The sequence below is a fragment of the Leptidea sinapis genome, chromosome 4, assembly GCF_905404315.1.
Source record: "Leptidea sinapis chromosome 4, ilLepSina1.1, whole genome shotgun sequence".
Lineage (NCBI taxonomy): Eukaryota > Metazoa > Arthropoda > Insecta > Lepidoptera > Pieridae > Leptidea > Leptidea sinapis.
Genome location: NC_066268.1, coordinates 3372818 through 3385179, shown reverse-complemented (window position 1 = coordinate 3385179; position 12362 = coordinate 3372818). Strand labels below are relative to the sequence as shown.

Genomic DNA, 12362 nt, shown 5'->3' with positions numbered 1-12362 from the left:
ATAGTTACTTGGCTCTGTTCAGTGTCGGATTAACCACGTAGCAACCCAATCATCTCTCATCACCGTAATTTTTTGAGTGAACCTTAATAAATGAGGCATATTGAATTTACTTCATGGGATGAGAACGTGAAACATCACACACACTGTCCCTATTAAGGCTCAAGTTCATCAACTACAATATAATCGTTGGTTACGTAACCGATCTGTTGACAGCTAACAGTTAAACATGTCACATTTATTCCTGTACATCTTGTATTTTTATCCAATGGTTTACTAACCCAGAGTTTTTGAATTAATGAGTAGCATATGATCGAATGGTGTATGTAACATTACTGTGTAAAAATGACACTATATTCAGTTACAATTACTTTAAACTAAATAACGTCTTAAAAATGGTAACATAATAATGCTGCAAAATGTCATGCTCGTTTTGTCAAAGTTATGTCCATACCGTGAACGGATTTTTATTTTTATCAACTTGTAATTTTTTATCAATGTAAATGACATTGTTAATAAACTACATCAGACACTCGGTAACCCATTATTTCCAACATAGATCTAGATATATGCCGCCGAATTCCACCTTCGCCCGACTCGCCCCAAATTAGGATATCATCCCCACCGTCTTGATGCATGGCGTTCCTCCACAGTGCGGTTTTCATGGAAGTTTCTTACAGGTACAAAGCTGTGGAATGAGCTTTCTTGTACCGTGTTTTTAGGATAAAATGACATGGAAACCTTCAAAAAAAGCGCGTACACATTCCATAAAGCCCGGCAACGCTCCTGTGATTCCTCTGGTGTTGCAAGATAATGCGGACGGCGGTGATCACAAAACACAAGGTTACCCTAGCACGCTCGTTTGTCCTCCTTTTCCATAAAAAAAGGCTCTTTGAAAGAATTAGGTACGGGACCCGCGCTTGCTTAGTCCGGCACTGACACCTTGCACCATCGATGACCTGAGATGTGTATCCCCAGGTGACCGACAAGAGCTCTACATCCAGCCTGCGCCTGCTGTGCTCCATCATGGGCGGCCAAGCGCGCGCCGTCTGGGAGGATGTCACCGGCTCCACTCCGCTCACCATCACGTCAGATTGCGCCTCCTTCACCACTACTGTTTCAGCCAGGTCACTTCACTATTATATCTATCAATTTTATATCATACTAGCTGCCCGGACAATCAATAAGAGATACACATATACCATAAGAAAAAACCGCATCAAAATCCATTGCGTAGTTTTGAGAATTAGATATAGCATACATAGGGACAGACTTATTTTTATTCTATGTAAATGAGAAAAGTATATTGACTTTGCTTGAAAGTGATGACCAAGATGTAATGACCAAAAGTATGTATGATATAGGCCCGTTATCTGTAAAATAAAAGTTCATACAGTTTCTTTTCTGGTCTGCGGTATGTCATAAGCATGAATGATTAGTGATGTTAGGTATATTTTTGGATAAAAATATTAAAATCTGTGTCTGCATGGGATTTTGATGGTAAATTTCACTTTGACCTCTAGCGTTAATATTTCCATGACCCGTGCGTTCAATTTCGTAATTCAATGCATCTTATATTGGCGATCAAAGATTAATATTTTAATCGGTATCGAGGTGGTGTGAATTCATTAAGTAAATTAATTCCAATGTTTTATTCTTTAATAACATTACATATTTTTCCCACAGATTCTGGCTGATGAATTATCAGAATGTAAGCGACGCGACAAAACTGGCAACAGAATTGTACAGGTACTAAAATATTTCAAGTGGGTGATCCAATGGGGAATATGTTTATATTTTTTATTCGATTACTTTTATCACTGTATAATAAATATCGAAAAGTAAATCAAAGCCTTAGATCATTTATACATCTAGATATACTGTGAGAGCAGCTGTCATAACGTCTAAATACCTGGATGTGACAAGCAAATAATACCGTACATGAACGAAATCAGAACATACTAACACTATGAGAATAAAAAGGACGAAACAATATTTTGTGTCTTTGTTAGAGTTTCTGTTCTTTTTCGCAAATGAATGCGACCAACACGTCGCTTGTTTATGCTCTCGTCTGTTTGTATTAAAAAATAATTAAATTAATGCTTCACCAAAACTGCCACTTCCAAAGTCTAATAAATCGAAATCGAAATTCTAAAAATACAAAGTTACAGAAAATTTCTTTGTAAATCAATTCCTAGATTTATTATTAATTATTTAATACTATACTTATATAACGGCCCATTATATTATTTTTATGTAAAAGATATAATTATTTGCAGAGAAATGTTGATAGTCCCGTTCGACGTTCGCATCGTAGTGTTGGGCAAGCGACTGGACGCACTGGAGGGGAGGTTACTAGTGATGTACATTACTGACAGATACGCTTACGATACACTGCTCAGGCAGGTCAGTATGCAACAAAATTTCAAGTTTTCTAACTCAAATTAATAAAGTACGTATCCGCGTCGAATTGTATGTTATGACACATAAATTCGATCACTATAGTATTTTTTTGTTGATGAAGTGATAGATAGGTTTGCTGAATATAACTTAATTTATTTACACACCACGGACTCGTTTGCATAGTACATAGATTACATGTAGAAGCACATAAAAAGATTCCTACAATAATTGTAATGTTACATAGCAAAATTAAAAAGAGCAAAATATACTTACCCGGAAGTGCCATGCCGTATCTACACTGGACAGGAGTTTAAGGATTTTACAAATAAGAGTAGGATTTTAGTCATATTTATCGCTAGTAATCATAAAATAATATGAATAATTAAAGCCTCAGACTAAACAAAAAATTACAAAAGTTATTTATCAGTATTCTCTTCCCTTGCGAGGATAACTGCTAGCATCCTTGTATTCATTGACCTCACGAGTCTGACGAGGAATTCTTGAGGAAATGCATTCGATTAATCTTCGATTGCTATTCGCAGCTTTGGAAGCCATGTTGGAGCAAGTACCTGGGCTGTGAACCCGACATTTCAGCTTATGCCATAAGTGTTCTATCGGATTCAAGTCCGGGATTCGAGCTGGGTAATCCGTTGTATGAATGCCGACGTCGCGTAGATACTGGGTTACTGTCCGATATATCCTGCATGAGATCGCACATGGTCTGCGAGGATTTCAATAATGTAGCGATGAGAAGTTAACCCGTGCCTGGCGTCGGCCCGTTGGTTGGATGAAAACTAACGCTGTATGCGTGGTTAACTAGATGCCGTTACATACCATTACAGATCCTCCTCCATAAGCAACAGTTTCCTCGATGCAACACTGAGAATGACGTTCTCCAGGGTGACAATATACTCTCTGACGTTGGTCACTTCCATGTAGACTCACCCTGGTCTTATCATTGAAGAGAACATTACCCCACTGCTCTAATGTTCAATCCCTGAGAGAGAGCATAGGCTCTCGAGCGAATTCAAGCCGAGCTTGACGGTGGGCTACCGTTAATTCTGGGCCTGTTACAGCTCTCTATGGAGTCACGTTCCGTTCAGCTAGTCTCCATCTGACGGCATCTGAGCTTGTGACCACTTGGCATTCGTCACGCAGACTTTGTTGGACTTGAACTGCGTTGAGGCGGCGATTTCGCAAAACAGTAAAAAGGATGTAACGATCATCTGCTGTGTATGTTGCCCTAGGTCTGTCTGTATCTGGACGGAGATGAAATGCTCTCGTCTCTAGGTCTAGCTCTAAGCTTGTTGCACTGAAGATCTGCTGATTCGAAGTCTTCGAGCGACCTCACATTGCGTAAGCCTGCTTAAGGTAGTGTTACAGCATGAGCTGCTGCCTGAGGTGCCGTATCCATTATTGACCGAAAAAAGTAGTAAAAATAGACGCGTTTGATGAAACGATTGAATAACCCTTATTTTAGAAAGAAAAACGCTGTTCGCGATCTCTAGTCAAAACAGAGCAGATCGTTAGCATTAAGTTATTTGCTTAATTGCAATGTGAGTTGTCGGTACTGTAGAATAAATTAATAGTCATATTAATAATCATGAAATGCACTTTCTGTAATTATGACAGTTGTAAGTCTGACTTACTACTTTTTGAGAAAATCGAGTCAGAGCTCAGAGCTAGTTGGTGGCCCGGCCTATTTGTAGTGTTTCCATGTTGTATTTCCAGTGTAGTATGTTGGATTATCCATGTCTTGTAAGCGTCGCGCGCGCACTTGATCATAATATTTACGCAGTTATTTTATTTCATCACCCAATTTTATTTTTGTATAAAATCGCAGTAGGTACTGGTAAAGGTTAGGGTAAGATACCAATTGTTCTTGTTTTTAAATTTCTCATGTAAGCGAATTCAGTATTCTTAATCAGAATAAAGTTCTTAAACTATAAAATACTTATGTTGTCAACAACAATTGAGACTGGTTTAAATAAATAATGACGATCGGTGATCACTTAACAAACCTGATAATACATTATTCGATGAATGTGTCCTTTCTAGAAGACTGTAACTCTTGTTTTAGCCAAGAGTTGGCGGCGGTAATTACTTGAATTCAGGTGACTAGCGAATGAGCTGATATGAATAGGTTATACAATAAATATATTGTTGTAGTTAATGAAGACTGTGTTACTATTTACCAGGAACACTACACCGAGGTAGCACACTCGACAGCGGTTAGATTTCTTGACGGCAAAGAGATCCATCTTGAATTCTCCGGTAACCTTGTGCCAGTCACCAAGTCGGGAAGCCAACCTGCCTTCAAATTTGAGGTATTGTACCAATTAATACTAGTCTAGACTCTAGTAGGAATATTGTTTAGTGGGAGTAGTGTTTAGTAAATGTTTAATGTTTAAAAATTAACATTAAAGGAAATATTCGACAACCTTGCCAACCCCATTTTCATCATCGTTGAGGCGTTTCCATGGCGTAGAGACGTCGCTTTATTGTGTGTATTCTATGGCATTTATCACGGAGAGTGTTCTGAAGAGCTGTTTCACCCACACCATCTGGATGTGTGGCGTTCCTCCACAGTGCCATTTTCAAGGAGCTTTCTTTTATGTACAACCAAGCTGTGGAGTGAGCTTCCTTGTGCGGTACTTCCAGGACGATATGACATGGGTACCTTCAAAAAAAGCGCATTCACCTTACAGGCCGGCAACGCTCCTGTGATTCCTCTGGTGTTGCAAGAGAATGTGGATGTTAGTGATAACTTAACACCAGGTGACCTGTACGCTCGTTTCTCCTCCTTTTCCATAAAAAAAACTGAAAGTAATGCAAACAGTACTGGGAAGAGACTGAAGGACAGATCTAAATCAATGCTAAAGGCTTTGATAAAAACACTCTCAATAGGTTACCACTTTTGATGACGACGCAAAGTGATCACTGGCCATTGCAGGCTAAACAAACAACTACACGCCTAATTTACTTGAATATTGTCCCTAGCTGTGGAGTCCATTACTACATAAATATTAACAATTTTAATTTCCTTTTCCTGGGATCCTGTTCTAAAAGCATAAACACCACCCAACAAATTTCTTTATTCATGAAGATACAATTTGTACGCTTATGGAAGTCAATTTTGATGCCATCGGTTCAAGAGACTACGAGGAGGCCTTGTTCTGACAAGAACTCAGCAAGTTTTATCCTCCCTCTACAGTTTTCACAGTATCCATACATTTTATCGTATATATATTCTTAAACTTTATAATACGCTCTCTTCATTTAAATGTCGTTAATATGATGTTTAAATATATATACCATTCAACTGGTGAAATAATTTTACAAATCGGTCAAGTAATGTATGTTTATTCAATTTAAAACAATAATGCCTCACCACTCACCATCACGTGAGCCTCTTGCCCGTTTCCTCCCTCTTATATAAAAAATATATGTATTTTCCTTTTTATACTTAATAATGACAATGTTTATTTCAGGCCTTCAAAGACAACAGAGTGGAGTTTACGGTCCGTGTGAAACATCACGAGGAGAGTCCGTCTGGGAGGATATACTTTATGAACGAACCCAAGGTACATAATTGGCCTATTTTTTAAATTCACATCTTAAATGTTTTGTCCAGCAACTTTATTTCCCGTTATTTTTACGATAAGAAATGAGGAGACGAGCATTTTGTAGTGCTGCACGGGACTCGGAAATAAATCTAACCGGTTGCTGCAAGTATTGCTTCTCGACCTCACTCGGATCTATCAAATAAAACAATATGGCGTCATCTTACTAAAAGGTGAAATGAGCCTACTTACAATTAAGATTCGAAAAATTTTCGAACGCCGTATCCCTTATACGTCGTATATTTCTTTCACTCTTGTCCGTTAACTTCCACAAATATAAATATATATTTTATGGAAATACGTTATTTTTGTCTTTTTGGTTTGATTTGTACAGGTGGCTAAGGGTGAACAGTCTCAGAGTCCAGTGTGTGTATTAGACGTAGAACTGCCGCAAAGCATCGCGCCACGTGCCGGCAAGAGTCACGCCGACTGTCTGAACCTGGATCAATCAGGTATGATGGAACTTATCAGGTTATCTGCAGACCCACCTCATTTATTATTTCTTAAAATCTTAGATCATCTATAACGTCTACACGTGACAGTTGTGAAAACGTAGAATAAAGAAGTTGACAGTTAACCTCTATTTTGAGCAACGCACATTAACACAACGTGGCATACAAACCGCCAGTGTAACACGTAGCTTGTCACGCACACTAAAGTAATAAACCTGGCCTGTTTTCATCGGTTGTCTAGCAGTAAAAGCAGAGCCTTTTGATAGTGTTAATATACACTTAGATATAAGTAATACGCTTAGATAATTTATACGTGTAATTCTCTATCTACACGTATAAATTATCTAAAATAAACTTTACGACTAGAAATCACTAGGAGAGAGCTCACTCAGTCATTTAGTATTTTTTAAATTCAAATTTTTTAATTCAAAACAGGATTTAAAATCACTTTTTAAACGTCAAAAACTACCACCCTGTTATGAAAAATATGCCTCAAACCTGAGAAGAACAGGCGCAAGAAACTAAGCAGGCAAAAAATACAATAAAATGTATTATTAAATAGACTGAGGGCGGTCGCTCCATTCACAATGTATGGTATCAAGTGGTATCATTAAGAAAGTCATTTATATTATATTAACTTTTACCACACAAACACATTTTAACAATTCTTTTGAATTTCGTAACACATTTGTTTTGTATATTTTTTGGGGACTATGTTGTAAAAGCATATATAAATCGTCCAATAAAAGAGTGCTTTCTCGACTTAACCGAGTTGTAGGCATAATAAGTTTATGTTTGGTTTTGGTGTTAACATAAATGATTATCACAGTCTCTAACAAATTCGCTGATGTGCTTGTGAACATACAAAACATTATTAAGAATATAATATTAAGATGCAACAGGAAAAATATTTATTTCTATTTTTCTTTAAATGTTTCTGAACTCTTTGTGTTTTTTAATAAAGACGAGTAAAGTTGTTTTATTAATTTAACTGGTGTATAATAATAGCTAGGGTTTTGTAAACAAAGGTTCAACAGAGAACTCCAAAATAGCCACATGTACAAGTAAATTACTCTCGAGACGTTTTTGCATTTGTGTGTACGGCCAGCACATAAATCCTCACTTTACATCCGATGAATCATTTGTGGTACCTGAAATTTTTTCTGATATTATATTTAAGGTATCATCCGGGCCTTGAAATTACGTATTACTTTACAATTGTTACACTCAACAAAAATATTATAAACCATAAGAATAAACCACAAATAAAATCAATTAATTAATTTATAAACTAAAACCAAATAGTGAGACCTCACAACAATTAACAATTTTTATAAATATAATTTCCTCTTCTTTTCTGTCTGTACAAGGAAATTCAAATTTCAAATTTAGAATCCCTGTAAAATAAACAAATATATAAATATTTTGTAACGTCACATGCTAAAGTGCAAAATATAAAAACGTCTCGAAAGTAATTTACATATAGTTTCATTTCGTGTATGATTCCGTACCAATCATTGGTGGTGTTTGAGTCGCACTTAAATAAGCTATATTTACGTTTATATATGTAAGTTTATTCTCTTTAAGGTTTCGATGCATTGAACGACGAGTTGAGCTTCCACTGGGGTGACCACAACAACAGTGGGCCCCCGTCGCTCCACACACATCATGAAAAGTCAGCCATCACCAACGGACACGTGAGTTTATATCTACATGATTTGTAAATTGTGTCTAGTAAAAATCCTGTTGTTTCTTCATTGAAAAACTGTAAATATTATCTGATTTATTTCATCTCCAATCATACACATACAGAATGACAAGTTTCGGATTTGTTGTTCTTCCAATTCAGCAACAGGATTTTTTTTTCTTATGTAGGACATTTAGTTTGTCTGATCATATGAAATGCAACATACATAATAATATTATTCCCATCTCGACACTGTAAGGGTTCATTCTTAGATCTCTAGATCTGAATACGATGAAGCACTTTATTTGCTTGCAATTCTGTAGTTCGTTAGTGTAGTAGTACCCTCCTAAACTCATAATCATTGAACATGGGTTAATGTTACTCAGGCTTGCGTTCATAAACCATTTGCATTAAAATATTCCATTTTCTAGGACAAAACCATTGTGAATGGTAATGTGAAATTCAATTCCAAGGATACAGTCGATACGGATAAATCACAAGGTAATGTTTGTTGTTTTTATTTTAAACTGAATATAATTTGTGTGCAATTCATTTTATTGATTTTGATATTTCAGTAAACGGTGACACATTAAATTTTGACTCCAACAAAGTTAAGGCCACCTTCGATTCAGACGAAGATAAAACTCCAATGAATACTTTGGAAAAGGGCAAGAAAAAACCTGAGGGTGGATTTTTGGGCGGCCTTGCTGGAAAAGTAAAGAATGTATTTAGTAGCAGTGAGGAAAACGATGACAGTAGGGAATCTTCACCGATGCCTCAGCCTAAACCCCGAGAATCTAAGGATAAATCTCCTCCGAAGCCAGCACCGAGAATTATCAATGAAGATTTACTCGAAAAAGTTGACGATATGTTCAAAGACTTAAAGGAAAAGCCACACACAAAGGAAGATGAAGATGTCCACAGTAAGGTGTATTTAACAAAACTAATTGTTGATGAAGACCATCCCGATTTAAAAGAGAAAACTGAAGAGTTATACCATCAATACGAACATATGCAACCCGTAGAAACGCCGTTACATTGCAAAATATCAGATCCTTTCCAATTATACACAGGTTGTTGTGAACACAGATATAAAAAAGGCGAAAAACATCGACACGATGAGACTTCTAATTTGAATGATATAATAGAACAAGTAAAATTTACCACTAACGAAACTATTCAAGAAATATCAGAACGACCACAAAATGCTTATAAAGACGAATCAGATAAATTAGAAAAGGAGAAAGACATCTCACATCAAAAATCATTGAAAATACTCGATAACGCAACGGTTATTGAAAATAATATCAAAGATGATATCGTCATCGAAATATCGAATCAAGCTGATTCGGATGATATTGTGGCAGATATTAAATCGCAAGCTGAAGCCGAACTTGATCATATTCAGTCTGCCGCACAAGATATAGTAAGTAATTTATTGAAATCGAACATAAATAACGTTGACCACAAGGTGCTCGTGATGGACTTTTTAGCAGCTGAACAAGCTGAAGCCTCCAAAACATTTGATGGCAAGGATACCAGAAAAAACCTGGAAAACACCGTTCTTCACGTGCAAGGTGATGTATCTCAAAAGGCCAATGAGAAAGTTTCTGAACTAAAAGAAGGAGTAAGTAATATAGCAAATGGCCTAAAAAATAATATCAAAGCTAAAGTTGAAGATGTTGAGGTAGCAATGAATGAAAAAGAAAATGATCTCAGTTATTCGATTGAACAAAGTAAAGGTAAACTAGGAAAAGGATCGGACAACATTAAATCAAAAGTAAAAGAAGGAAAAGTTGAAGGTAAGAAAAAGTCTAAAGAGGGAAAAAATTTTTTCACAGGACTTGTTCATAATATATTCGGCGATAAAGATAAAGTCGATGAAGTTGTTAAAGATAAAGTTTCCGAAGGAAAAAAGTCTGGTAACAAATTGTCTAAGCAACTATCTTCAGCTAAAGATAGCACTGAAGAAAATTTAACTAAACAGAAAGAAGTTTGTGTTAGCTTTCTTGATAGTGAAAATCAAAAATTACAAAGTCACACGAAAGATGTTGTTGACGAAGCTAATAAATTACTACAAAACGCAAAAGACACCAGCGTGGAAGTTCAGCAAACTGCACAAAATAAATCTAATCAAATATTGCAAGATGTTGAAAATAAAAAGATTGAAATGGCAGAACAACTGCAAAAAACAAAAGACAATGCAGTACAAAGTATAGAGAATAACACAATTAATTTGCTGAATGAAGTAGAGGATGAAGAAGAACATTTTGCACAAAACGTTCATAAACAAGCACAAAAATTAATAGCTGATGTTGAATCTACGAGTAAAGAGGTGACGGAAAACATCCTAAACGCAAAAGATAATATTGAACATTCTTTAGAAAACAAACACATTCAAGTTTCTGTTGATGCTCAGCGCATGGAAGACCAAGTTAATGACACTGAGAATACGTTACACGAAGAGGCTAAAAATATGACTCAAAATATTCTAAACAATAAAGAAAATATCTTACATAATGTCTTAAATACTAAGGAAAACGCTGAAAATGAGGCCCTACAGAATACTGAACAAATTGTACGAGATATAAAATATAAGCGCGATGAGGCCATACAAAGTGCACAAAACAAGAGAGATGAATTAGTTAATAGCTTAGAAACTACACAAGAAGTATTGTCGTCTGAAATTACTAACAAAGCTGATGAAGCGACAAAAGCTCTAGAAGATACTAAATTAGTAGTGGAGAAAGTTTTAGAGAGTAAGAATGTTGATTTCCAGGAAACCAGAGACCTAGTTGTAAATGCAGCTACTGATCATATGGATAGAATTCGGCAAGAGGCTGAAATTGCAACTGATGAAATCAAAAAAGAAGCAGAGAAGTCTTTAAATATAATGGCTATAAAAAAGGCTGAAATACAAGATTCTGTTACGGACAAAGTTGTTAGCCTGGGAGAAGTTGGAATGGAAAAAATTGACAAAATTAAAAAAACTGCATTTGAAACGACGGATGATGCTAAAGATACAGCAAAGCATGCATACGATCACACTAAAGAATCGTCCTTGAACGCTTTCGATACACTCGAAACCGCTGCTAAGGACAAAGTGACCGATGCTAAAAATACGTGGAGTGATCTGCACAGTAGCGCGCGTGATACATATGCAGATATGACAGATGACGTACATTGCTTAGAAAGTGGAGCTCAAGACACGCTTCAGAGCTTCCAGAGTTCTGCTGGAAACACTTTCGACAGTTTAGAAGACTCCACGCGGGAAGTTGTTGATGGTGTTGAAACGACAATAACTAAAGTTGATGCTCATACAAAGGAACTATTTGGTGCGGCCAAAGATTCATTTGAAGGATTCAGCGTTACAGCTGAAAATAAACTAGAGGATATCAAACTGGGTACAAGTGACAAGATAGATGAAGCGGGTGACAGGCTTGATAAGGCAAGGATCGTTATTAGTGAGTGTGCTAACGCGACGACAAAAAATATAGAGGAAGGAGTGTCGAGAGAAGCGGATAAGTTTGCGAGCAATCTGAACGATTTGGGCAATTCCGTGTTTGGAATATCAGGCAAAGGTTCGTTTCTTCAATTTATACTATTTAAAATTGTATAACTTAATAACTAATACATTTAAAGATATAATGCAAACATACAAGAAATATATGGATTGCTACTTAATATAACCTTATATTTACAATTATTATATTAACAGGAGTTTTGTCATTTATTTCAGGTTTTATCAAAGATTCTAGTTCTAAATTGCTTGAATCGGAAAAATCACAATCGTCACCACACAAAAAAGGCTCGGGGTAAGTAATGCTATTAATATTTATGAAAAGAGTAACTTTTTATATGAATCACTTGAATGTATGTACAAGCACTCAACTAATTCACCTGAAATATACCATGGTTATGACAATTCCTTAAATTGTAATAGAATTTTAAATGATCGGACATTTGGTTTCCACATTCCTTACCTTTTTTTATTGCAAAAACAATTATAACTCACTAAACACTCTAAAAATTATTGGTCAAATACTAGAATAATATAGTTTGGAAATAATAATATTACTTATACTTTTTCTGTTGATACTTGATATAATTCTTTGAAATAAGATTTGTTCATAATATTTTTTTGTACATACGAATTGTCATTTAGAATTTTATCTATGCACCAAAACACCAAAGCCTGGC

The 12362-nt window shown here is 35.9% G+C and overlaps 1 protein-coding gene across 4 annotated transcripts in view; it reads left to right on the top strand.

Moving 5' to 3' along the window:
* Positions 1-12362, top strand: part of LOC126979682 (ankyrin-1-like) — a 244618-nt gene that overhangs the window by 226430 nt on the left and 5826 nt on the right. For all 4 annotated transcript variants that reach the window (XM_050829118.1, XM_050829117.1, XM_050829120.1 and 1 more), the window contains 10 exons: positions 976-1124; positions 1684-1746; positions 2277-2403; positions 4599-4727; positions 5892-5984; positions 6358-6475; positions 8063-8172; positions 8594-8663; positions 8738-11743; positions 11902-11977. In XM_050829118.1, coding sequence (XP_050685075.1) covers positions 976-1124; positions 1684-1746; positions 2277-2403; positions 4599-4727; positions 5892-5984; positions 6358-6475; positions 8063-8172; positions 8594-8663; positions 8738-11743; positions 11902-11977 — 3941 coding nt within the window. The remainder of the gene's footprint in view (positions 1-975; positions 1125-1683; positions 1747-2276; positions 2404-4598; positions 4728-5891; positions 5985-6357; positions 6476-8062; positions 8173-8593; positions 8664-8737; positions 11744-11901; positions 11978-12362) is intronic.